The sequence below is a fragment of the Somniosus microcephalus genome, unplaced genomic scaffold (assembly GCF_052327205.1).
Source record: "Somniosus microcephalus isolate GS21.2 unplaced genomic scaffold, FLI_Smic_1.0 unresolved_chr4, whole genome shotgun sequence".
Lineage (NCBI taxonomy): Eukaryota > Metazoa > Chordata > Chondrichthyes > Squaliformes > Somniosidae > Somniosus > Somniosus microcephalus.
In genome coordinates, this window is record NW_028225182.1 from 39,138,456 (window position 1) to 39,161,743 (window position 23,288).

The 23,288-nt window shown below is 49.7% G+C and overlaps 1 protein-coding gene across 5 annotated transcripts in view; it reads left to right on the plus strand.

The window, feature by feature from the left end:
- hdlbpb (high density lipoprotein binding protein b) overlaps positions 1-23,288 on the plus strand; it is a 180,824-nt gene that overhangs the window by 80,580 nt on the left and 76,956 nt on the right. For all 5 annotated transcript variants that reach the window (XM_085977349.1, XM_085977348.1, XM_085977352.1 and 2 more), the window contains 5 exons: positions 3,938-4,077; positions 8,887-8,991; positions 12,020-12,133; positions 16,799-16,885; positions 22,450-22,581. In XM_085977349.1, the coding sequence (XP_085833475.1) occupies positions 3,938-4,077; positions 8,887-8,991; positions 12,020-12,133; positions 16,799-16,885; positions 22,450-22,581 (578 nt within the window). The remainder of the gene's footprint in view (positions 1-3,937; positions 4,078-8,886; positions 8,992-12,019; positions 12,134-16,798; positions 16,886-22,449; positions 22,582-23,288) is intronic.

Consider the following 23,288-nt stretch of genomic DNA (forward strand, 5'->3'; position numbering starts at 1 on the left):
TTAGAGGGGAAAAAATCTGGAGAATTTCTCTCTGACCCCCCTTTAGGCAGCCGAAACCGCTCCAGGAGACCACGTTGACCATGCTTACCTGGTACTTCACCTGCCTTTCATAAGACGTGATCTCCGCCCCAACCCAGGAACTGGTCCAGCTCTCTTTTCGAAGGCACCCGGAGTCAGCACTCAACGCACGAGTCGGCAACCTGTTCCATAGGTCTACCATCCCCTCTGGGAAAAGATGAACCGCCTAACATTGAACCCAGCCCTACCCTTGCGCAGCGTATACAGGAAACTTTGTGCTATCCGGCACCGACAGGACCGAGCTGTTGCCGTTAGATCAAAACTGCCGGACAAACCAGCGCTAATGTTGAAACATACGGAGATTTTGAGCTCCGTATCTGGCAACAAACCCTGTTAACAGCTTCTAAACAGTCGGCCGTACCTTGCAAGCGTCTCTGTAGCTTAGCAACAGCTTCAGCGAGACCTTGCAGAGCCTGACTGGTGAAAAAAAAGCAACGAAAAGAAAAAAAACCTAACGAAACGGCTCCTGATTTTTGCCGGTGGCTCGAGCTTGCCGGACATTTAGCCTCCGGATAACACAAAGTTTCCTGTACGCATGACCCCCCTGGTCTTCCTCAAATTGAAATAATCTATCATTAGAAACACAATTGAGCCCTTTAACTATTATATAGACATTTATATCAGGTCATCCCGAAATCTGTCCATCTCCAAAGTGAATGGACTCAGCTTTTTACGTCTCTTTGAGTGACTAAGGTTCTTTTTTGAATTCTTGTGGCCCTTCTCTGAATCGTTCCAAAGGTACTCTACACCACCCAACATATGAGAGAACCAAAACTGGATGCAGTATTTACAGAATTGAAAATGTAGGGAAGTTATGCTAAACCTGTATCGAACCTTGGTTAGACCACACTTGGAGCACTGCGTACAGTTCTGGTCGCCATATTATAAAAAGGATATAGAGGCACTGGAGAGGGTGCAAAAAAGGTTTACAAGGATGATACCAGAAATGCAAGGGTATACATATCAGGAAAGGATGAACAGGCTGGGTCTCTTTTCTCTTGAAAAGAGAGGGCTGAGGGGTGACCTAATAGAGGCCTTAAAAATTATGAAAAATTTTGATAGAGTGGATACAGAGAGAGTGTTTCCACTTGTGGGGAAGAGCAAAACTAGAGGCCATCAATATAAGATAGTCACCAAGAAATCCAATAGGGAATTCAGGAGAAACTTCTTTACCCAGAGAGTGGTGAGAATGTGGAACTCGCTACCACAGGGAGTGGTTGAAGCGAATAGTATCGATGCATTTAAGGGGAGGCTGGACAAACATCTGAGGGAGAAGGGAATCGAGGGTTACGCTGATAGAGGTAGATGAGGAAAGACAGGAGGAGGCTCGAGTGGAGCATAAACGCCGGCATGGACTGGTTGGGCCGAATGGCCTGTTTCTGGGCTGTATATCCTGCGTAATCCTGTGTAGAATTCTAAATGTGGTCAAACCAAGGTCGTGTACAAGAACAAAATGGTGTGCTTTGATTTATATTGAATAGTCTCTGTTAATATAAACCCTAAGCTTTGACTACGACGTTGGTCATGAAGCTTTAGAGAATTATGAACTGTAACACAGATCCTTTTCTCAAACGATTTCAGTTCTGCTCCATATAAAGTGTAAGGGGGGGGAAATTGGCTCGCGCCCCTTTTGGGGCGATAACTTTGCTGGGGCGCTACTTTTAGCGCCCCGAGAAAGTAGTGCCCCGCACCCGAAATTCAATGGTAGCGCCCCAAGCAGGAAGCGGGGCACTACTGGAAGCGTTCCCCCTCACTCTTGGGGCGTTCCCATTGAATATCGCGGCGCTACGTGCAGCAGCGCCATGCGCGCCAGCACGTAGCGCCGCGGTACTGCAGGCCTCCCTCCCCCTGATTAAAGGAGAGGGGACTAGCGCAACGGGCACTGGGGCGCCGCCGGGCCACCGGGGAGCGGGGTGCCGGCAAAGAGCCCGGCACTCAAGAGGAGTGCTGGGCTGACGGATCACGGCCGGCACCCCACAGGAGGAGGCCAGAGGGGGCAGGCGGCCCAAAAAAAAGGCCGCCCGGCACCTGCCCTTTAACTTGCGCCACCCCGGCTGCAAAAATGCCCCCCTGACCCTGTCGGACATATCGTCCGGCGGTAGGTCCGGGGCCTCGAGCCAAGTTTGCGGCCGGGGCGCGAGAGGGTCGATGCACACGGTGATGACGGCATCACTGGAGACGCAGCGCTACCAGCTACCGCCGGCGCTAACCTCCCGCTGAATTTCGCGGGAGTTGTTAGCGGCGCCGCGCCCGGGCACTAGTTGCTTTGTGTCCCATTAGCGCCCCTAACGGGAGGCGCGAAGCAGCTGAATTTTCCCCCCCTAAGAATACCTGGTGTACATGCCTAATACTGCGCTTAGCTGGGTTAAATACCATTTGCCAGAGTTTTGCCCATTCTCCCAGGGCATCTACCTCTGTTTTTGCAGATACTTATTCTCCTCCACACGCCTAAGCTGTGCACAAATTCTCGGCTCATTTGCGAACTTGCCGACCATTCCCCCAACCACCTATATCCCAGGCCATTTATGAAGATGGTCAAAAAGGAACGGCCCTAACATCGATTACTGGTAACTGGCCTCCAAGTGCATCCATAGCCCGTAAATATAACAACTTTCTGCCCACGTGAATGCAGCCAATTCTTCATCCAGTGTAGCAACTTCCCGCGAGTTCCACAGATTCCTATTGTGAGGTACCTTACTGGAAATGTCGACTGGGATATACCCGCATCCACTCACCTAGTAACTGCTTCAAAAGATTCCAGCAAATTAGTAAGACATGATCTTCTTACCCAGAAGCCGCGTTGAGTGTCTCTGATAGCTCCTTCTCTATCAGGTGATCATAAAGACCATCTCTTACGATCCCTTCAAGCTTTATCTTGCCAATAACTGACGTCAGACTAACAGGCCTGCAGCCCCCTGGATTTGACTCGTCACCCTTTTTGAAACTGCAAGGGAACAATCCCAGACTCCAGCGAGCTGTTACAGACATGGGCAAGGGGCTTGCGCAGCACATGTCCCATCTCGTTAATCACCCTTTTGGGTAGATGTCTTCTGGACCAGCTGCCCGATCTATTTTAAGGTTCCTTTCTCTGTCCTAATATGATATCCTTGGCTATTTTAATATTTACAATTTTCTTACCCACAGCGCAACCCATAGCTGGTAGTTGAGCACCATCCACAGGAGTGAAGACTGATATGAAGTAATCACTAAACACCACTGTGCCATACCTTGGGAGTCCATGCCCTAAGGCTTCTTTCAATGGCCCTGTACAGACTTTAATGGTCCCCTGAACCCACGCCAGCATAGCTGAAAAAGCTTCTGCCATTTGCTGCCGCAGCTGTCTACTATCCTGTCTCCATTAATGTCTTAGCTGTTCTGATGGCTGCTTTCGATTCCCTCCGTTGTGCATGATAGCCGCTTAGGTTTCCCTCACTTGTGCACGATAGCCACTTGTGTTTCCCTTAGTTATGCATGATTGCCACTTAGGTTTCCCTTAGCTGTGCACCGTGCAGCAAATCTTTCAAGGCCCCATGCAACTGCTGCTGGGACTTCACACAACCAACAGATACTGGAAAATCTTGTGCGGCACGCCTGCGATTTTCTGATGTGCTCTGACTGCATGTGAAAACCCTAATATTCTAACCTACAGTTTTACCATCACCCCTTTGCTCCTTTTTTTTAATATATAATAACTCTTGTGTGTCCCAACTGATCAAACCTCACCTCAGGCAGGAAAATTCTCCCCCCACCGCCACTTCTGGTGTTAAAAAAAAAACCTGCCGTAACAACTTGACTTTGAAAAACGCTTTGCTTTTGCCTTTTTCCACCTCCCCCCCACCACCCCCCTCTCCCCTTTCAGTAAATCGTATCAAGGAGCAGTACAAAGTGTCAGTGCGCATCCCGCCAGATAGTGAGAAGAGCCATCTGATTCGGATCGAAGGAGAACCGCAGGGTGTACAACTGGCTAAGAAGGAGCTACTTGAGATGACGGTCAGGATGGTAATTGTGGTTCTCTACTTCTGTCACATCAACTTCCTACTGCATTTAGGGTTGTATTCCCTAGAATTTAGACTGTTAAGGGGTGATCTGATCGAAGTTTTCATGATATTAAGAGGAACAGATTGGGTAGATAGAGAGAAACTATTTCCGCTGGTTGGGGAGTCCAGGACTAGGGGACATAGTCTAAAGATTAGAGCCAGACCTTTCAGGAGTGAAATTAGGAAACACCTCTACACACAAAGGGAGGTAGAAGTTTGGAACTCTCTTCTGCAAATGGCAATTGAGGCTAGATCAATTGTTAATTTTAAGTCTGGGATTGATAGCTTTCTGTTAACCAAAGATATTGAGGGATATGGGCCACATATGGAGTTAGGTCGCAGATCAGCCGTGATCTCATTGAACAGTGGAATGGGCTCGAGGGGCTGAATGGCCTCCTCCTGTTCCTATGCATTATGTTATCGGATCATTACTGTATATACTTAAATGTAAGACTAGAAACTTAGGTCACTGGGGAGGGGGGTTGAAAGCCTTACACGCGCATCATTTTGTTGCACGGTACTGTAACACTCTCTGAGGAGTGCAGTTACCCGTCCTCCTGTCCATTCTGAGGCCCCCAGTGCCGCTCCCTTCTGTAGTCAACTCTTGCTCTCTGTTCAGCTGTTTGACGCTGACACCATTTAAAAAAAATTCATTCACGGGATGTGGGCGTTGCTGGCAAAGCCAGCATTTATTGCCCATCCCTAATTGCCCTCGAGAAGGTGGTGGTGAGCCACCTTGAACCGCTGCAGTCCGTGTGGTGAAGGCGCTCCCACAGTGCTGTTAGGGAGGGAGTTCCAGGATTTTGACCCAGCGACGATGAAGGAACGGCTGATATATTTCCAAGTCAGGATGGTGTGTGACTTGGAGGGGAACTTGGAAGTGGTGGTGTTCCCATGCGCCTGCTGCCCTTGTCGTCCTAGGTGGTAGAGGTCGCGGGTTTGGGAGGTGCTGCCGAAGAAGCCTTGGCGAGTTGCTGCAGTGCATCTTGTAGACGGTACACACTGCAGCCACGGTGCGCCGGTGGTGGAGGGAGTGAATGTTTAAGGTGGTGGATGGGGTGCCAATCAAGCGGGCTGCTTTGTCCTGGATGGTGTCGAGCTTCTTGAGTGTTGTTGGAGCTGCACTCACCCAGGCAAGTAAGAGTTATGACTTTGACACAAGTAAGAATGAATACATTACAGTATTTAAGCAGTAGTTTACAATGTATAATTGAGAATTATATTACCCCATTGTTCTTTGGGTAGAAGTCATGATCCCGTTCCCTCCGCTCTTGTTGTCGTTCACCTTCCCTGGTGCCGTCTCTTTAGCCTTCTACTAAAGCCTCTTCTCATTCACTTCCTTCCATTTCCCCTCTCTCTCTCTCTGCATGTCTCTCTCTCTCTCTCTCCGACGTTTCTCATCAAATCTCCACCAATCCCTGACTGTCCCTTTATTCCCTGGACACCCATGTGCAGGGTTTTAGTAGGGTATTACTTGCTGTGTGCAATTGGCTGTCGCGTTTCCTACATTACAACAGTGACTACACTTCAAAAGTGCTTCATTGGCTGTAAAGCGCTTTGGGACATCCTCAGGTTGTGAAAGGCGCTAGAGAAATGCAGGCCTTTTTTTTAAACCACTTTTAGCCATTAGCTATCCTGTGCCTGCAGCAGTCAGTCAAAAAGCAATTCATCGAACAGGACAGCAGCACCATCCGAAGCCTGAGTCATTTAACCCTTTCAATGCCTAATCCCTCTAAATACCCTACAAGCCTATCTTTGCTTACACCTCTCTCAGGCTCCTGGCCAGCTGACTCACTTTCCTGGTCTCCGGTTCCATTCCCTTAGGTTCCTGGCTTCCCACTTCCCTTTCTCGGGATTTCTATCCCCAGCTTCCCTTTCCTATCTCCGGCTGCTCTTTCCTCTCTCGTCCCATCTCCTGCTCTCTTCTCTCGGGCAGCTGGCCTCCTCTTAGGCATGCCATCTCCCTCTCACCTTCTTCAGGCTCCTGGTTTCCCACTCCCCTTTCTCAAGGTTTGTATCCCCTGCTCCCCTTCTTCAATTCCCCCCCGCCCCACCCTTGCTCTCTTCTCTCAGGCTCCTGTTACTCTTTGTATCGTGCTCCTCGCTCCCCATCTCTCACTCCCCTCTCTCAGGATCTCATCTCCTGCCCTCCTCTTTCAGGCTCCCCAGGCCTCACTTGCCCCATCACGTACTCGGTGTGTCAGCCGTGGCTCAGTGGGTAGCACTCTTGCCTCTGAGTCAGAAGGTTGTGGGTTCAAGTCCCCACTCCAGGGACTTGAGCACATAAAGCTAGACTGACACTCCAGTGCAGTGCTGAGCGAGTGCTGCACTGTCGGAGGTGCCGTCTTTCCGATGTGATGTTAAACCGAGGTAACAACAGGAAAACGCTGGAAAAACTCAGCAGGCCAGGGCAACATCCGTGGAGAGAGAAACAGAGTCAACGTTTCAGGTCAATGACCCTTCGTCAGAACTGAGAAAAAAAGCAGGAAATGAAACAGATTAAAAAGGCCAGTTTGGGGGCTGGGAAATGGGGGAGGGGATGAAAGAACAAAGGGGAGGTCTGAGAGGTGAAGAGACATTAAGAGATAATCAAGGCGAGACGAGATGGTAATAGGACAGGTAAAGAAACAAAGGATGGCTCGAGATGAAGTGTGAAGTGTTCTGGCAGAATGAGAGACAGCTGCCATGTGGGAGAGAGAAAAAGGAAAAGGCACAAACCAAAAGTGTGGATTAAGAAAAATATATAAAAATATGATAGGGGCCGAGGTTATGATCTGAAATTGTTGAACTCGATATTGAATCCCTTAAACCGAGGCCCCGTCTATTCTCTCAGGTGAACGTAAAAGATCCCCTGGCACTATTTCAAAGAAGAGCAGGGGAGTTATCTCTGGTGTCCTGGGCTAATATTTATCCCTCAACCAACATAACAAAAATACAGCTGATCTGCTCATTATCATATTGCTGTTTGTGGGAGCTTGCTGTGCGCAAATTGGCTGCCGCGTTTCCTACATTACAACAGTGACTACACTTCAAAAAGTACTTCATTGGCTGTAAAGCGCTTTGGGCCGTCCTGAGGTCGTGAAAGCTGCTGTGTAAATGCAAGTCTTTTCTTTCATACTCCACAAGCCCCTCTCCTCATGGCGTGGCAGTGTGTTGGACAGGCGGTGCATGTTAAAATCAAACTCCCACACACTGGTGACTGATGGGACATCTTACACATTGGTCATAGATCATTCGTTCAGACTTTTTGGAAGGAAAGTGAGTGGCGGGGGGTGGGGGTCACCTTGTTGCAAAATCTTGGCTTGTATTCCCTTGAGTATAGAGGATTGGAAGAAAAAGAAAGGCTTGCATTTATATAGCACCTGCCACAACCTCATGAGGTTGCAAAGCGCTTTACAGCCAATGAAGTACTTTTGAAGTGTAGTCGCTGTTGTAATGTAGGGAACATGGCTGCCAATTTGCGCACAGCAAGCTCCCACAAACAAATGTAAGAAGTCACACAACAGCAGGTTATAGTCCAACAGCTTTATTTGAAATCACAAGCTTTTGGAGCGCTGCTCTTTCGTCAGGTGAAGTGAAGAGATGCATATAGGCACAGCATATATAGTCAGAAAGGGCAGTTAGAAAGATTACCTGTAATCATCTGGCAGTGTCCTCTGACTATATATGCTGTGCCTATATGCATCTCTCCACTTCACCTGATGAAGGAGCAGCGCTCCGAAAGCTTGTGATTTCAAATAAAGCTGTTGGACTATAACCTGGTGTTGTGTGACTTCTTACATTTGTTCACCCCAGTCCAACACCGACATCTCCACACCATCCCACAAACAACAATGTGATCATCTGTATTTTAGTGATATTGAGGGATAAATATTGACCAGGACACCGGGGAGAACTCCCTTGCTCTTCTTCAAAATAGTGCCATGGGATCTTTTACATCCTCCAGAGAGAGCTGACGGGGCCTCGGTTTAACGTCTCCTCCGAAAGACGGCACCTCCGACAGTGCGGCACTCCCTCAGTACTACACTGGGAGTGTCAGGCTAGATTTTTGTGCTCAAGTCTCTGGAGTGGGACTTGAACCCACAACCTTCTGACTCGGAGGCGAGAGTGCTACCCATTCAGCCACGTCTGACACGGCGGAGGAGCGATCGAATCAAACTAGGCCATTCAGGAGTGAATTAAGGAAACACTTTCACACAAAGGGTGGTGGAAATCTGGAACTCTCCTCCAAAAGGCTGTGGATGCTAGGGGTCAATTGAAGCTTTCAAAATTGAGATCGATAGAGCTTTGTTAGGTGAGGGTATCAAGGGATATGGAGCAAAGCCGAGAAAATGGGCTTGAGATTCAGATCAGCCATGATCTAATTGAATGGCGGAACAGGCCCGAGGGGCTGAATGGCCAACTCCCATTCTTAATGTTGCTCCCTTATACAACAGTAAATAAATAGGTTAGGTAGCTGTAAGTCTGTGGGAGATAGCAGTGATTCAGTTGCTTGTGCACTGATCTTCAAGTGATTTTGTCTCATCCGAATCAAGGACTTGATCGATGAATACTTGGGACAACTACCCCCTATACAGGTGCAGGCTGACAATGATCTGGGAGCACCATTCAAAAATGGGGGTTGTCTATGAGCCAGCTGAGAGAGGGCAATCAGGATATCATGCCAAGGGGAATGTCTGTCTGACAAGCAGCAGAAGCACTTTCTCTTAACTTTTGTGTCGCTGTTAATAATGTTTCCTTCCGCACGTTTGTCTTTCTTTATTGTTGCAAGGAAAATGAACGCACCAAAGATCTGATCATTGAGCAACGCTTGCATCGATCCATCATTGGCCAGAAGGGAGAGAAGATCAAAGAAGTTCGCGACAAATTCCCTGAGGTAAATACACTTTGCCCTGCCCCCTGTGGAGGGCTGATCCGTAGAATGATACAGCACAGAAGGAGAACCTAGACTCACGTCCACTTCCCTGCCCTCTCCCCATAACCCCTAATTCCCTTATCTGCTAGGAAAATGTCTATCTCCATTTTAAATTTATTTAATGTCGCAGCTTCCACAGCTCTCTGGGGTGGCAAATTCCATAGATTTACTACCCTCTGAGTGAAGAAGTTTCTCCTCATCTCAGTTTTGAAAGGGCAGCCCCTTATTCTAAGATTATGCCCCCTAGTTCTAATCTCACCCATCAGTGGAAACTCGCTGCGTAACAAAAACTTCGCCATATCTCCTCCCTGGTTCCTTTGCCAGTTATCTTAAATCTGTGCCCTCTGGTTACCGACCCTCCTGCTGGTGGAAACAGTTTCTCCCTATCTACTCTATCACAACTCCTCATGATTTTGAACACCTCCATTAAATCTCCCCTTAACCATCTCTGCTCTAAGGAGAACAACCCCGGCTTCTCCAATTGGGGCAATGTCTACCTGTCTGCGCCCGAGACCCAGAACAAAGTCTGGTGAATCCCGACCAGCAGCCATCGAGCGTCCTCACTGAGTTCTAACCCGCAGAGACTAAGGGCTGGATTTTGTCAATGGGGACGTGATGGAGGCGGGACTCCCACCTTTCGGGGTTGTAGTCCCGCCTCCATCGATTTGTGGCCAACCCATGCAATTTTCCCTTTGATTGACCTTGTTAAGCCCGCCCAGAGGGCTCAGCAGGCCAATTAAGGGACACCCAGTTACAGGTGACGTCAGGGATTGACATTTCATCTGTCAAGAGCTTTTGACAGATGAAATATCAGCGTTTGACAGCTCTGTGAAGCTGTCAAACACTGACAATCTGACTTCTAACTTGAGTCCTTCTCCACAGACTCAGTTAGAGATCTCTCCAGAACAGAAAGCTGAATGCTGCAACTTTCACAGCTCGCGGCCATTCTGCTTTCTGTGCTGGTGAGATGAGGGACTCCCGAGACCTGAAGGAAGGAAGCCTGCATTAGTAAGTAAAGGTAAGTAAAACTTATTTAAACACTTTACACACACCAAACACACTTACCTCTGCACTCATGCACCCATCACTCACCTGAACACCGGACATCTCGACCCCTCCAAGCCCTTCAGCCCGACGGACCGCCTCGCTAACTTGCCGTGGTTTGGCGCCGTCGGGCAGCCCACACTTCAGGGCTAAAAATAGGGATTAGGCCAAAAACTGCCTGTTAACTACCTGTTAACAGGCAGTTAATTGGCACTAATCCCCTTCCCGCCTCGGGGAGGCGGCTCCCAGCACAGGTCGGGTACCCGCCTCCTGGGAAACGGGCATGGGGGCGGGTTGGGGGCGGGAAGAGTTCGTGCCCCCCGATTCTGCAATTTTAACACCCCACTCCCGCCTCCAAACCCGCCTCCACGGCCCTGGGAAATTCGAGCCCAAAGATTGTATTACCTCGAGCATAGAAGATTAAGAGGTGATCTAATTGAGGTGTTTAAGGTGATTAAAGGAGTTGATAGGGTGGATAGAGAGAAACTATACCCTCTGGTGGGGGGAGTCCAGAACAAGGGGGCACAACCTTAAAATTAGAGCCAGGCCGTTCAGGGGTGATGTCAGTAAGCACTTCTTCACACAAAGGGTAGTGGAAATCTGGAACTCTCTCCCCCAAAATGCTGTTGAGGCTGAGGATCAATTGAAAATTTCAAAATTGAGATTGATAGATTTTTGTTAGGGAAGGGTGTATTAAGGGATACGGAACCAAGGCTGGTAGATGGACTTAAGATATAGATCAGCCATGATCTGATTGAATGGCGGAACAGGCTCGAGCGGCTGAATGGGCTCCTCCTGTTCCTATTTAACAGGCTCGAGGGGCTGAATGGCCTCCTCCTGTTCCTATGTAACAAGCTCGAGGGGCTGAATGGCCTCCTCCTGTTCCTATGTAACAGGCTTGAGGGGCTGAATGGCCTCCTCCTGTTCCTGTGTAACAGGCTCAAGGGGCTGAATGGCCTGCTCCTGTTCCTATGTAACTGACTCGAGGGGCTGAATGGCCTGCTCCTGTTCCTATGTAACAGGCTCGAGGGGCTGAATGGCCTGCTCCTGTTCCTATGTAACAGGCTCGAGGGGCTGAATGGCCTACACCTGTTCCTATGTAACTGACTCGAGGGGCTGAATGGCCTGCTCCTGTTCCTATGTAACAGGCTCGAGGGGCTGAATGGCCTGCTCCTGTTCCTATGTAACAGGCTCGAGGAGCTGAATGGCCTACACCTGTTCCTAATGTAACAGGCTCGAGGGACTGAATGGCCTACACCTGTTCCTATGTAACTGGCTCGAGGGGCTAAATGGCCTCCTCCTGTTCCTGTGTAACAGGCTCGAGGGGCTAAATGGCCTCCTCCTGTTCCTGTGTAACAGGCTCAAGGGGCTGAATGGCCTGATCCTGTTCCTCTGTAACAGGCTCGAGGGGCTGAATGGCCTGCTCCTGATCCTAATGTAACAGGCTCGAGGGGCTGAATGGCCTCCTCCTGTTCCTATGTAACAGGCTCGAGGGCCTGACTGACCTGATCTTGTTCCTCTGTAACAGGCTCGAGGGGCTGAATGGCCTCCTCCTGTTCCGATATTACAGGCTCGAGGGGCTGAATGGCCTACACCTGTTCCTATGTAACAGGCTCAAGGGGCTGAATGGCCTCCTCCTGTTCCTGTGCAACAGGCTCAAGGGGCTAAATGGCCTCCTCCTGTTTCTATGTAACAGGCTTGAGGGGCTGACTGACCTGATCCTGTTCCTGTGTAACAGGCTCGAGGGGCTGAATGGCCTCCTCCTGTTCCTATGTAACAGGCTCAAGGGGCTGAATGGCCTCTTCCTGTTCCTATGTAAGAGGCTCGAGGGGCTGAATGGCCTCCTCCTGTTCCTATGTTCTTGCGTTGACTGTTCCCACCTTAACAAAAGATGCTGGTCTTTTGAGCCTTCAAAAAAACGATCTTAACCTTTTTCTCGATCCAGGTGATCATCAACTTCCCGGACCCAGCGCAGAAAAGTGACATTGTTCAGCTGCGTGGCCCAAAGAACGAGGTGGAGAAGTGTGGCAAGTTCCTTCAGAAAGTCATAGCTGACTTGGTAAGTGGCGTGGAGCGCCAGCCTGAACACCCCTCTGTTGTATAATTCTGTAGTGTCTGGTGTGTTTGTTCCCATGTAAAAGCTGCATGTATGATTTACCCTGTTGGCCAGAGTTGTACTACAGGTACACTATCCCTTATCCGAAAGCCTTGGGACCAGCTGAGTTTCGGTTTTCGGAATTTTTCGGATTTCAGAAGGTATTATTATAAGACTGGGAAATTTGTATTTAATATAAATTTTAAAAGTTCAGACTACCTCTTGCGACTGTTCCGTGTCTCATTCCCCTTCCTGCTTCTCTGGAAAGCCGGATATCGGCTGACTCCTACTAAGCTGGCCCGCAAATCGGGTCGGGCCGGGTCGGGGGGGAGAAAAGAATATCGGACGGGCCGCGGTTCAGGTCGAGGGGGGTCGGGTCGGGGGGGGGGGGGAGAAAAGAATATCGGACGGGCCGCGGTTCGGGTCGGGTCGGGGGGGGTAGAAAAGAATATCGGACGGTTCGGGTCGGGTCGGGGTGGGGGGGGAGAAAAGAATATCGGACGGGCCGCGGTTTGGGTCGGGTCGGGGGGGGGGGGAGAAAAGAATATCGGACGGGCCGCGGTTTGGGTCGGGTCGGGGGGGGGGGAGAAAAGAATATCGGACGGGCCGCGGTTTGGGTCGGGTCGGGGGGGGTGGAGAAACGAATATCGGACGGGCCGCTGTATTGTTGGGTTCACTCTCCTGGTATCTCCTTCACACTGCCCGGCTCGGCCTGCAATCTCCTACCCAGGAGGGAACTCTGTGACCCTCTGCCCTGCTCAGCGTAAGTCGCGCGCCACTCTTTGGTCATGTCGTGCGCACGACTTACGCTGAACGAAAAAACTTTCGGTTTTTAGAGGTTTTCGGTTTTCGGAAGTTCGGATAAAGGATAGTCTACCTGTAGTGCATATGGTGCAAACCCCTCACCCCCCCGTCCCCTCAAACTACCGCCCCGCATCCCTCCACAGCCCCCTGCCCTCCTCCCCCCCCACACACACACACCCTGCACTACCCCCCGCCCCGCCACAAACACGCCCTGCCCTTCCCCACCGTGCTGTGGAGAAGGGCAGGAACTTCCCTACAGCGTGTTGTGGATTCCAAGCATGAAAACCTGTACAGTGGATTTTTCAGGACTCTCCACACCCTGAAGGTACTTTGCACAATTGGCTTCAATCCCTCAGCAACCTCACTGCACCCACCCACTTAACATCTACATGAACATCTGCGCAGACAGGCATTGAGGCGAATGTATCCATGCCTATGCCAGATTCTTGTGCACAGAGGGAGATGAAGCTATTAAACTCATTTAACTTTTCAAATATATTAACTCGTGTAAAAAACACGACTCCAAAATTTCTACGGTCTCGCTCTGGCGGCAGAAGTGCGGCGGGGCGGGACTTTCCAGTGGTTGCGACCCTGACCGCCCCCCACCCCCGGCCGATTTACCGCGGTCGTGGCCAGTCACGTAATTAGGGCGGTTTCCAGGGCTGTTTTCTGTAGGGAGATGACCATGCCCAAAATGGGGCGGGGCAGGGAGGGAAACCTCTGTGGCTCGTTTTTAAGTACGCCAGTTTACCTAATTGATTGCAGTGCGATTGATTGCTTCAGGGACAAGGGCCAGCTAGAGAATTTAACCCTCACCCCCCCGCTGCCCCCCCCCCGCCCCCCCAAGGCCTTTAACAACACCTGAGGCCAGGGACAAACAGACATCCTCTGTGCCCAGCGCTGCTGAAGCGGCAATGATGGGAAATACACAATATGACGGGTTACTGCCATATCCACATCCGCATTTGGACACATGTATTATATGTCCAACGTCACTTTGGCTGGAAGTGGCGTTGGGCATGGAGTGCCGACAGAACAGCTCGTAGAAACATAGAAGGTAGGAGCAGGAGTAGGCCATTCGGCCCCTCGAGCCTGCTCCGCCATTCAATGCGATCATGGCTGATCATCCAAATTCAGTAACCGGTCCCTGCTTTCTCCCCATACCCCTTGATCCCTTTAGCCTTAAGAAATATATCCAACTCCTTCTTGAATATATTTAATGAATTGGCCTCTACTGCCTTCTGTGGTAGAGAATTCCACAGGTTCACCACTCTCTGGGTGAAGAAATTCCTGTGCATTTCTGTCCTAAAAGGCCTACCCCTTATCCTTAGACTATGACCCCTGGTTCTGGACTCCCCGACCATCGGGAACATCCTTCCTGCATCCAGTCTGTCCAGTCCTGTCAGAATTTTGTAAGTTTCGATGAGATCCCCTCTCATTTTTCTAAACTCCAGTGACTACAAGCCCAATCGACCCAATCTCTCCTCATACGTCATTCCTGCCATCCCAGGTATCAGCCTGGTGAATCTTCGCTGAACTCCTTCCATGGCAAGAACATCCTTCCTCAGATAAGGCGACCAAAACTGCACACAATACTCAAGATGTGGTCTCACCAAGGCCCTGTACAACTGCAGCAAGACATCCTTGTTCCTGTCCTCGAATCCTCTCGCTACGAAGGCCAACATACCATTTGCCTTCTTAACCGCCTGCTGCACCTGCATGCTTACCTTCAGCGACTGGTGCACAAGGACACCCAGGTCTCGTTGCACTCCCCCTTCTCCCAATCTATTGCCATTCAGATAATAATCTGCCTTCCTGTTTTTGCCACTAAAGTGGATAACCTCGCATTTATCCACGTTATACTGCATCTGCCATGCTTCTGCCCAATCACCCAACCTGTCCAAATCATCCTGGAGTTTCTCGGCATCCTCCTCACAGCACACACGCCCACCCAGCTTTGTGTCGTCTGCAAATTTGGAGATATTACATCTAGTTCCCTTGTCTAGATCATTAATATATATTGTGAATAGCTGGGGCCCAAGGACCGATCCCTGCGGTACCCCATTAGTCACTGCCTGCCACTCGGAAAAAGACCCAATTTTCCAATTCCCCCCGCCCCAGCCCATCTAACTTCCGCCAGGTCCACTGGCGTACCAAGTGAGGACATTTGCGGCACGGACATCTTGTGAAGTTTGTCACACTCCAGACGTAACACTTTTGTTACAGATGGCAAAACAACCTTGGAGAAAGAGGAAGGAAGCCAACCACTTAATCTTGGATGCTTCTGACCTACAGCCTGAAACGTACAAGCATTTTCCAGCCCACAGAGATCCCCCGCCCGACCTAATTAAACTCTTCACTGTATCGAGGCTCTGTTTACTTAACAACAATTAGGCTTTGTGGCCGTAGAGTGTCCTAGCTCCGCTTAAGCAACAGAATACTAACGCAAAATCAAAAGACTGCAGATGCAAGACTGAATTAAAAACAGAAAATGCTGGAAATACTCGGCAGGTCAGGCAGCATCTGTGGAGAGAGAAACAGAGTTACCGACCGGAAACATTAACCCCGCTTCTTTCTGCACATCTGTCTGAAGCCGAACAGACTGCTCGCAACCTTGGTGTCACATTTGATCCCGAAATGAGCTCCCGACCACATATCCGCGCCATAACTAAGACCGCCTATTTCCACCCCCGTACCATCGCCCGTCTCCGCCCCTTCCCTCAGCTCATCTGCTGCTGAAACCCTCATCCATGCCTTTGTTACCTCTAGACTTGACTATTCCAACGCACTCCTGGCCGGCCTCCCACATTCCACCCTGCGTAAACTCGAGGTCATCCAAAACTCGGCTGCCCGCGTCCTAACTCGCACCACGTCCCGTTCGCCCATCACCCCTGTGCTCGCTGTCCTACATTGGCTCCCGGTTAAGCAGCGCCTCGATTTAAAAATTCTCATCCTTATTTTCAAATCCCTCCATGGCCTTGCCCCCTCGCTATCTCTGTAATTTCCTCCAGCCCCACAACCCCCCTGAGATCTCTGCGCTCCTCTAATTCTGCCCTCTTGAGCATTCCCGATTTTAATCGCTCCACCATTGGTGGCCGTGCCTTCAGCTGCCAAGGCCCTAAGCTCTGGAGTCCCCTCCCTTAAACCTCTCCAGAGCTCTCTCATCCTCTTTAAGATGCTTCTTAAAACCGACCTCTTTAACCAAGCTTTTGCTCATCTGTCCTAACATCTCCTTATGTGGCTGGGTTTCATATTTTGTTTGATAATCGCTCCTGTGAAGCACAGTGGGACATTTTGCAACATTAACGACGCTGTGTAGATACAAGTGTTGTACAGAATAACGATTCACTCTAATATACGTGACATAGCACTTCAGTCCTTCTAAAACAGCGCTATCTGCCAGTGTGAGTTCGTGAAACTTTGCACCTTGCATAGTAATTACAGGAAACTTTCTGGTATCCGGCACTGACGGGACCGAGCTGGTGCCGTACCATCAAAACTACCGTAGAAACCAGCGCTAATGTTAAAACATACGGAGCTTTTGAGCTCCGTGTGAATCAACAAACCCTGTTGCTTAGCAACAGCTTCAAAACAGTCGGCCGCAGCTTAAAAGCGTCTCTGTAGCTAAGCAACAGCTTCAGCTAGACCTTGCAGAGCCTGACTGGAAAAAAAAGCAACCAGAAGTAAAAAAACTTATAGGAAACGGCTCCTGAATTTTGCTGGTAGATAGAGCTTTCCGGACATTTAACCTCCGGTTAAACGAAAGTTTCCTGTAATGAACTTTTTTGATCACCGAGCTGTTTTTTTGATCCTTGCACTCCCCAGATTGAGAACAGTTACTCTGTCTCTGTCGCGATCTTCAAGCAGTTCCACAAGAACATTATCGGTAAAGGAGGGGCCAGCATCAAAAAGGTACGAGCTTGAGAGGAAGTTAACTGCCCAGGTTTGTGTTCATGCCATGCCGTGGCCCAGTGGGTCGCACTCTCGCCTCTTGAGTCAAAAGGTCGTGGGTTCAAGCCCCCCTCCAGGGACTCGAGCACAAAAATCCAGGCTGACACCCCCAGTGCCAGTGCTGCACTGTCGGAGGTGCCGTCTTTCAGATGAGACGTTAAACCGAGGCCCACATCTGTCCTCACAGATGGACGCAAAAGATCCGGTGGAACTATTTCGAAGAAGAGCAGGAGAGTTCTCCCCGGTGTCCTGGGGCCAATATTGATCCCTCAACCAACATCACTGAAACGGATTATCTGGTCATTATCACATTGCTGTTTGTGGGAGCTTGCTGTGCGCAAATTGGCTGCCGCGTTTCCCACATTACACTTCAAAAAGTACTTCATTGGTTGTAAAGCGCTTTGGGACATCTTGAGGATGTGAGAGGGTGCTGGAGAAATGGAAGCCTTTCTTTCTTTCACAGGTTTTTTTTTTCTCCTTCTGTTACCATGAGAGAGATTTTTTTTAAAAACAACTCGTTGGCTCTCCCTATAGCCGAGACTGTAATGGAAAATGTTTGTTTTCTACAGAGTAAAACAAAAAAAATACTTCAGCCCTTGGAGGATTAAAAGGAGTTGTTTTGATGCATTTAAGGGGAAGCTAGATAAGCACGTGAGGGAGAAAGGATTAGAAGGATATGTTGATGGGGTGAGATCTGAGGCCGCCTTATCTGAGGAAGGATGTTCTTGCCATGGAGGGAGTTCAGTGAAGATTCACCAGGCTGATACCTGGGATGGCAGGAATGACGTATGAGGAGAGATTGGGTCGATTGGGCTTGTACTCGCTGGAGTTTAGAAGAATGAGAGGGGATCTCATTGAAACTTATAAAATTCTGACAGGACTGGACAGACTAGATGCAGGAAGAATGTTCCCGATGGCGGGAATCCAGAACCAGGGGTCACAGTCTAAGGATAAGGACAGAAATGAGGAGGAATTTCTTCACCCAGGGAGTGGTGAACCTGTGGAATTCTCTACCACACAGGGCAGTAGAGGCCAATTCATTAAATATATTCAAGAAGGAATTGGATATATTTCTTAAGGCTAAAGGGATCAAGGGATATGGGGAGAAAGCAGGGACCGGGTACTGAATTTGGATGATCAGCCATGATCGCATTGAATGGCGGAGCAGGCTCGAGGGGCGGAATGGCCTACTCCTGCTCCTATCTTCTATGTTTCTATGAGATGAAGCAGGGGTGGGAGGAGGCTCGTGTGGAGCATAAACACAAGCATGGACCAGTTGGGCCGAATGGCCTGTTTCTGTGCTGTAGACTGTATGAACTGCGACGGTGCCAGTGACAGCACCAGGCCAATCTCAACCGGGCCACTGTGGGGGGAAGCACCGGGTGGCGGCACTTGGGCACGGGTAGGTCGGGTAGAGGCAGTGCAGTGAGCCAGACGCTGTGCCGACCCACCGCACCATTGCGGTGGCATTCGGCGGACACGGGGGTCTGGTAGCAGGTCGGGTGTCTCCTGAACTAGAAAGGAAGGAGAAAAAAAAGCCCCACAAACGCTGAAAGTCTGGAATAGAAGCCAAAATGCTGATAACATGGAGCTGTTTAACATATTATGAACATAAGAACGTAAGAATTAGGAGCAGGTGTAGGCTATACGGCCCCTCGAGCCTGCTCCGCCATTCAATAATATCATGGCTGACCTTCTACCTCAATTCCACCTTCCAGGTGGAAGCAGATCAGGGAAGGTTTACTAGACTAATACCTGGAATGGGCGGGTGAGGAAAGGTTGGACAGGCTAGGCTTGTATCCGCTGGAATTTAGAAGAGTAAGAGGTGACTTGATTGAAACATATACAATCCTGAGAGGTCTGGACAGGGTGGGTGTGGAGAGGATGTTTCCTCTTGTGGGAGAATCTAGAACTAGGGGGTCACTGTTTAAAAATAAGGGGTCGCCCATTTAAGACAGAGGTCACAGAAATCACAGAAACCCCACAGTGCAGATAGAGGCCATTTCGGCCCATCGAGCCTGCACCAACACATATCCCACCCGATCCCCGTAACCCCTACACCAACACATATCCCACCCTATCCCCGTAACCCCACGTATTTAATCCCCCTAACACTAAGGGTCAATTTATCATAGCCAATCAACCTAACCCGCACATCTTTGGACTGTGGGAGGAAACCGGAGCACCCGGAGGAAACCCACGCAAACACGGGGAGAATGTGCAAACTCCACACAGACAGTCACCCGAGGCCGGATTCGAACCCGGGTCCCTGGTGCTGTGAGGCAACAGTGCTAACCACTATGCCACCGTGGAGGATTTTTTTCTCACAGAGGGTCGTGAGTCTTTGGAACTCTCTTCCCCCGAGGGCGGTGGAAGCAGAGTCTTTGAATATTTCTAAGGCAGAGCTAGATAGATTCTTGGTAAGCAAGGGGGTGAAAGGTTATCGGGGGTAGGCGGGACTGTGGCGTAATCGGATCAGCCATGATCTTATTGAATGGCGGAGCAGGCTCGAAGGGCTGAGTGGCCTACTCCTGCTCCTAGTTGGTATGTTCCCGCCCTGTCCCCCTATCCCTTGATTCCCCATGAGTCCAAAAATCTATCGATCTCAGTCTTGAATATACTCAACGACTCGGCCTCCACAGCCCTCTGGGGTAGAGAATTCCAAAGATTCACCACCCTCCGAGTGAAGAAATTCCTCCTCATCTCAGTCCTAAATGGCCGACCCCTTATCCTGAGACTGTGACCCCTGGTTCTAGACTCTCCAGCCAGGGGGAAACATCCTCTCAGCATCTACCCTGTCAATCCCCCTCAGAATCTTAAATGTTTCAATGAGATCACCTCTCATTCTTCTAAACTCCAGAGAGTAGAGGCCCACTCGCCTTGAAAGAAAGAGCTGGCATTTCACACCGCCCCTTTCACGTCCTCGGGATGTCCGAAATTGCTTCCCAGCCACTGAATTACATCTGGGCAAACGTGGCAGTCTATTTGCGCACAGCAAGCAAATGGACGTCACGCGTGTGGATTTACTTCATGAACATCTCCCACCCTTCAGTAACCAAGGAAGTAAATCGCCCACAACGACTAGAAAATACTCGCACACTCTGCTTTTCATCTTACCATTTTACCAACAAACGCACAACCAGGTTAAAGATCACACACACATGCCATGCAAATACGCGTATTGAGATCACGCGCCCAACAACGGTGTCCATTACCCATTGTTTATTTATTAATTAGAAAGGCAATTAGCCACATCTAGATTTACACTTGGCCACAACTGGATTCCCAATTACAGGAAACTTTCTGATATCCGGCACTGACGGGACCGAGCTGGTGCCGTACCATCAAACGTGCCGGACATACCAGCGTTAATGTTGAGAGATACGGAACTGCAAAGCTCTGTGTGAATCAACAAACCTTGTTGTTTAGCAACAGCTTCAAAACAGTCGGCTGCAGCTGCAAGCGTCTCTAGCTGAAGCTGTTGCTATAGCTACAGACCTTGCAGTGCCTGACTGGGGGAAAAAAAAGCAACAAGAACTAAAAAAAACTTATAGAAAACGGCTCCTGATTTTTGCCGTTAGATCGAGTATTCCGGACATATAACCTCCGGATAAACCAAAGTTTCCTGTAGCTACATGTGGCTCAGGTGGTAGCACTCTCGCCTCGGAGTCAGAAGGTCGTGGGTTGATAGACCCGCTCCAGATACTCGAGCACAACAATCTAGGCTGATACTCCCGCGCAGTACTGGTCAACACTGGTCTAGGACCAGGCGCTCTGGGCTGCTGGCTCCATTGTGGCTACTGTCAGTGCTGCAGCTAACGGGAGATTCTTTGTGGGGCGATTGAAGGAAAGAAAGCTTTGCATTTCTACAGCGCCTTTCGTGACCTCAGGACGTCCCGAAGCGCTTTACAGCCAATGAAGTACTTTTTGAAGTGCAGTCACTGCTGGAATGTAGGAAACGCGGCAGCCAATTTGCGCACAGCAAGCTCCCACAAACAGCAATGCAATAATGACCTAATGATCTTGTCATTATCACATTGCTGTTTGTGGGAGCTTGCTGTGCGCAAATTGACTGCTGTGTTTCCCACATTACAACAGTGACTACACTCCAAAATGTATTTCATTGGCTGTAAAGCGCTTTGGGACGTCCGGTGGTCGTGAAAGGCGCTGTATAAATGCAAGTCTTTCTTTCATTCAGAGAGACGCCGCAGTCTCTCCCTCACCCAGTCAGCATCCCACTGGTTCTTAAGTGGTTGCGGGGTTTTTGCCTTCAGTCACTCTGTCTGGGAGTCCACCCCATGTCTTGATCACTCTCTGTGTGAAGAACCTTTACTGCTTTAAACCTGTGCCCCCTTGTCCTACTCTCATTGTTTCATTTAAATGAATAGTTAGGACTGTGCTCCTCGGAACAGAAAAGGTCACGAGGTGACCTAATAGAGGTTTTCATGATGATGAGAGGTTTGGATCGAGTAGGTCGAGGAAAACGACTCCCTCTGGCGAGTGGTTCAATAACCGGAGGTCACAGATTTAAAATCATTGGGAAAAGATCTAGAGGGGAGATGAGCAGAAATGGTTTTCACTCCGAGTTGTCAGGATTTGGATCGCTCGACCGGAAGCGGTGGTGGAAGCTGATCCCATCAATCAATCACTTTAAAGGGGCAGTTCGACGGGTCGTTAAGGATCAGGAACTTACAGGGTTAGGGACAAAAAGCCGGGGGGTGGAATAAGCACGGCTGCTCTTTCAAAGAGCTGGCACAGGCACGACGGGCCGAATGGCTTCCTTCTGTGCTGTAAGTTTCTATGAGTCTAATATTCCGGATTTGCCTCTTCCATTACTTTCACTGTCTTATACACCTCTCGGACACCGCCTTTCAAGGCTGGAAAGCTCCACTATCTCCGGTCCTTCCTCTGCCTTGTGGCTCTTCTCTGCTCTGCCTCCAGTTCTTGCCATGGAGAGAGTGCAGCGAAGATTCACCAGACTGATACCTGGGATGGCAGGAATGACGTATGAGGAGAGATTGGGTCGATTGGGCTTCTATTCGCTGGAGTTTAGAAGCATGAGAGGGGATCTCATTGAAACTTATAAAATTCTAACAGGACTAGACAGACTAGATGCAGGAAGGATGTTCCTGATGGCGGGGGAGTCCAGGACCAGGGGTCACAGTCTAAGGATAAGGGGTAAGCCATTTAGGACAGAGATGAGGAGGAATTTCTTCACCCAGAGAGTGGTGAACCTGTGGAATTCTCTACCACAGAAGGCAGTAGAGGCCAATTCATTAAATATATTCAAGAAGGAGTTAGATATATTTCTTAAGGCTAAAGGGATCAAGGGATATGGAGAGAAGGCAGGGACAGGGTACTGAATTTGGATGATCAGCCATGATCACATTGAATGGCGGAGCAGGCTCGAGGAGCCGAATGGCCTACTCCTGCTCCTATCTTCTATGTTGCTATGCTTGAATGTCTAGTGTCTCAGCAATGTGATCGTGACTTCCTCTGACTTGTACTCCGCTGTTCCTTACCAGATCCGTGAAGAAACGAACACAAAGATCGACCTGCCGACAGAAAACAGCAACTCGGAATTGATCCTCATCACGGGGAAGAAAGCGAACTGCGAGGCTGCCCGAGACCGCATCCTGTCCATTCAGCGAGAACTGGTACATCAGACCAGCACATCTCTGTCCACTCTTTGAGCTTCACCGCAACCTGTGTCCGTAGAACGCCTTTAACGCACTTCACAGGGGAGAGAGAAATGAACAGTTGGGAACCGTTGGGAGAGGTGACCGACGGCTTGGGCACACGGAGAAGGTTTGAGAAAGCGAGTTGGGCGAGAACGTTCAAAGCTCTGCCACCGCTGGTGGAGCAGAGGGAGGGTGCAGGTCAAAGCTGGAGGATCAAAGAGCTCGGGAAGGAACATCAAAGGGTGGTGGAAATCTGGCACGCTCTTCCCCGAAAAACTGCTGAGCCTGGGATTCAGTAGAAAATGTCAAAACTGAGATTGATAGATTTTTGTACGGGTACTAAGGGTTACGGAACCAAGGCGGGTAGATGGAGTTAAGACACAGATCAGCCATGATCGCATTGAATGGCGAAACAGGCTCAAGGGGCTGAATGGCCTCCTCCTGTTCCTGTGTGCAGGAGATCAGATGGAGTGAGAATCATAAGAAGTTTACGGCACAGAACGAGGCCACTCGGCCCATCGTGCTGGTGCCGGCCGGAAAAGAGCCGTCCAGCCTAATCCCACTTTCCAGCTCTTGGCCTGTTGCCTTGTAGGTTATAGCACTTCAAGTGCTTAAGGCCATGGAGTGATTTATAGATGAGAACAGGGGGTTTGGAATCATGTGCTGGGGGGGGTCGGTGAAAG